The sequence below is a fragment of the Crotalus tigris genome, unplaced genomic scaffold, assembly GCF_016545835.1.
Source record: "Crotalus tigris isolate CLP2741 ecotype Arizona unplaced genomic scaffold, ASM1654583v1 scf7180000020633.54098, whole genome shotgun sequence".
Lineage (NCBI taxonomy): Eukaryota > Metazoa > Chordata > Lepidosauria > Squamata > Viperidae > Crotalus > Crotalus tigris.
In genome coordinates, this window is record NW_024098113.1 from 42,179 (window position 1) to 45,952 (window position 3,774).

The window sequence follows — 3,774 nt, forward strand, 5'->3', positions numbered from 1 at the left end:
ACACCAGTGTTTCCCAAACTTGACAATTTTAAGGCAACGCTGGCTGTGGAATTCTGGGAGTTGAAGTCCACATGCCTTAAAATTGTCAAGTTTGGGAAACACTGTTCTACACTGAATATCTTCAAAATAGCCTCTCTGATGATGAACTATTAAATCTAGCATTTTAAATAATTTTAAACTGGCCACACATGAGCATACTGAGTGTTTTCTTTTAAAAGATTGATCATCTATATACAGTAATCTTTTATGTCCTATATACTTTAACTACAACCCAGTCATACTATTATGCTGATAAAAATATAACGTGCACTGATATTTGTGATGAGTGGAATTTCTAAACAGAAAGGGAAAACCCTTAGATTTTCTATACATTCAAAATGGAAAACATTTTATTTTTAAGTTATTTACAATGTATAAATATATAAGAATAATTTATTTAGATATTTATAGTAGACAGACTCTTTCTTTTTTCTATAGTGAAAACCCAGAAGATACTTCAAATCTCAATATCTCATTGTGTTTCTTCCCTTCCTTCTTCTTTTGTAGAAATATTTTTTTTTAAAAAAAAAAAAACCTTGTTTGAAAGTCTCCCAGTACAATATGGCAGAGAACCAACCTCAGTTTCATGTTGCAAAAAAATCAGTTGTTATTCTGCCGATATTGGGTTGCCATTAAATCATTTTTTTAAAAAAAACAAACAAACAACAAAAAAGCATAAAAGAGTTGTGAAAAGCAGCAAACACAGTTAATATAAGAAATTACCCGGTGGGTTTTTGTTCTCAAACAAATATTGAGAGCCTTTTTTTTAAAAAAAAATCCCCTTCAGTGCAGGCTGTTTACTTGCAGGATAAAATGGAATTAAAATATTGTCTATAAATACAGAGCCCGTATCTGTCTGTGCATTGATAGTCTGTGCATGAAGGATAAGAGCATTGACTGCCTGCTAATCTATTCCCAGATGGAGGTGGAGGCAGACGAGAAGCGCCATCGCACACGGTCCAAAGGTGTTCGAGGTACGTCTCTTGCTTCAGTAAATCACTCAAGGCCCCCTGCTCAGGGTGACCTTCATCCTCCAGAATCTCTTTGCATGATGCATGGTGACCCTTGTTTTTTTACAGCCTTTTTGGGCAATTTTCAGCAGAAGGAGGAGTACTTGTAATAGATGATAAATTTTTATATATTTTCCATCTCTCTGCAGTTCCCGTGGAACCAGCCATACAAGAGCTGTTCAGGTTAGTGTGCTGAGTATAAAATGTATCCCCATTAGCAATTTAGAAAATTCATGTCTTTTAATGGGTATAATGCACTTTCAAGTTCATTGGTGGCTTGCTCATGCCCTGCTGCACTGATGAAATTAATTCCCCTGGGATTTGCTAATAAAAAGCACTCCCTCCTCCCTTTTTCCTTCAGTTATTTGATTTTTCTTTCTCTCTCTTTGTTGCCCTCCATCTCTGTAACAACTATTGCCTGCATTTAATACAATTTCTATGCAGCATATAGAAACCTTTATAATTAATTCATTTTTTTTATAGCTGCCCTACTCCTGGCTGTGATGGCAGTGGTCATGTTAGTGGCAAATATGCAAGACACAGAAGGTAATATGTGTGTGTGTGAGAGAGAGAGAGAGAGAGAGCGACTGTGTGCTAATGATGGATTAAACTGAAGGCATCTAATAAGCAAGTTACCTGACTTGACTGCCTTAATGACCTAGTTGTAATGGCTAGAAACTGATAGTATAGTCAAGAAATTCTTTTGTACTTGCATTCTCCCCTCCCCCCACTTTTCACTTAATTGCAGTCTCATTTTATTCTAACGTTCTAATCATTTACTTTCTCTCCCAGAAATTGAGATCTTGCCATATGATCAAAGAAGGAAATGCAATTGTCCTTTTCTAACTTTTTGATCAAATTTATTTCTAAATAGACATATTAATCATATTGGCAGTCCCTGGATATCAGCACCATAAAATATCATTTCTTTGAAGGCATTCCTACTTCTCCTCTACCGTTAGGCGAGCTATGCAGTTCTAACAAACTTATATAGCAAATTAAAATATGACTAGTGACATTTTTTTTTCAGTTGGCATGACTACTGTCATTTAATCTGGTCCCTAAGTGAAATAAAAACACAGGCTTTTCAGCACAAAAAGTTCAGGGGTACAGTTATATTGAAAGGAAAATATCTAGGGACCACCACTGAATGCCACATAGATTTGATCAGAATTAGTAGTAAGAAATATAGTCTAATATAATTGTGAATTACAAATTTGTGACTGTTATTCATGTCATAATTTTACCATGTTTTATATAGATGATTATATTATATACATGTTTGCAGAGCAAAATATTTATTTCTGTATTTTAAGTGAAAGAGTGTAGATGATTTCAGAGGAACGGTTTTAATATATGCCTAATTCAAACTCCAAATGCTTATAACAAAAGCGCCAAACTCTATTCCTATAATATTGAAAGCTGCCTTCAACTCTTTCAAAAGACCCAAGTTATAAAGACAACAAGTGGCAGCTCTACTGAGTATGAAATTGAATGCATATAGATTTATGGATATTAATAGGTAAAAATACTTTTAACACAGAGTTGAATCATAAACAAAGTAGCCCGTATTCCCTAAGTGTTTTCCAACCATTTTATTTAGATTCATGGATATTATTAACTCCTCAGTGCATCAGGTCTTGATACAATTTCTTTTGAGCTATATTTCAAAGTCTTGCAGTTAGAGCAATTAAAACTAAATTTAGGGAATAGAATTTCTCCATTATCAAGTCATATTTGTCATTGCAGGTGGGTGAAGTTGCCAGAAAGAATGCCTAGGAAATTTTGCTATGCATTTTCCATTGGTTTGATTTTGGTGTCTAAACATGGAACAGAGTAGTCATGCATACATAATTTGTATATATAATATGCTATGTCTTTCGGTTTCATGCTTGCTTTTACATCAACAATGGCCATATTTATTGCAAAAAAGCATTGAACAGAATACACTGATTGGAGGATGAAAATTGTTTTTGTCATGCCCTTTAATATGTATATGTAGTACCCCAGATGTTCATCAGTTTCTAATATGTATATATATATTGTATTAAAGGAATCAATAAAACCCCAATCTTGTAATAAACTACACAAATGCTAGAGTTTAAAATCTTCAACTTCAACAGGATTTAGGGAATTGGGATGGAAAGATGGAATGAATAAAGAAATCAATACAAACTTTGCTAACTCTACATTCTTAACCACAAATTGTTTCAAAGTAACTACCATGGCACACAATCCAATCCTAAGATGAGTACCCTAGTTTAGACATATAATGGGAGCAGAGTGATAAGTTAGATGCAGATAAATACATTTGCTCTTTGGAGCACCAAGAATAAGTTGAATAAAATAAACTGATATTTATTTTTTATTTGATAATATGAATCAATGCCTAGAAAGACACAACAACCAAAAATCAGAACAAAGTCTGCAGACAGGCAAACTATGTTCTTAGTTGCATGACAGTTTTTAATTCATTTTCAAGTGAATGCAAGAAAAAAACCTGAAGATATTGTTGCTTAGCATGAGATTTAGAGTCAGTGCTTGCAAGGAAATTGGAAAGAGCAGCAGTGCCCCGATTCCATGCTTCTTATGCATATAACTCAGTTCTGTTCAGACATGATAACCATGCAGTCTAACTATGATACAATAGTTCTAGGCCAATCCCATTTGATATCACTGAGGGCAAGTGATATAAATCCTTTACGGTATAAATGATTTCACACAA

At 34.0% G+C, this 3,774-nt stretch overlaps 1 protein-coding gene across 1 annotated transcript; it reads left to right on the forward strand.

The window, feature by feature from the left end:
• Nucleotides 1-845: 845 nt before the first annotated feature.
• On the forward strand, nt 846-3,141 carry LOC120319338 (myelin transcription factor 1-like protein). The gene is made up of 4 exons (XM_039368094.1): nt 846-1,013; nt 1,199-1,232; nt 1,533-1,595; nt 2,799-3,141. Exons 1-4 carry the CDS (start codon nt 917-919, stop codon nt 2,887-2,889), a joined length of 285 nt encoding a protein of 94 aa, XP_039224028.1. The 5' UTR covers nt 846-916; the 3' UTR covers nt 2,890-3,141.
• Nucleotides 3,142-3,774: the final 633 nt, after the last annotated feature.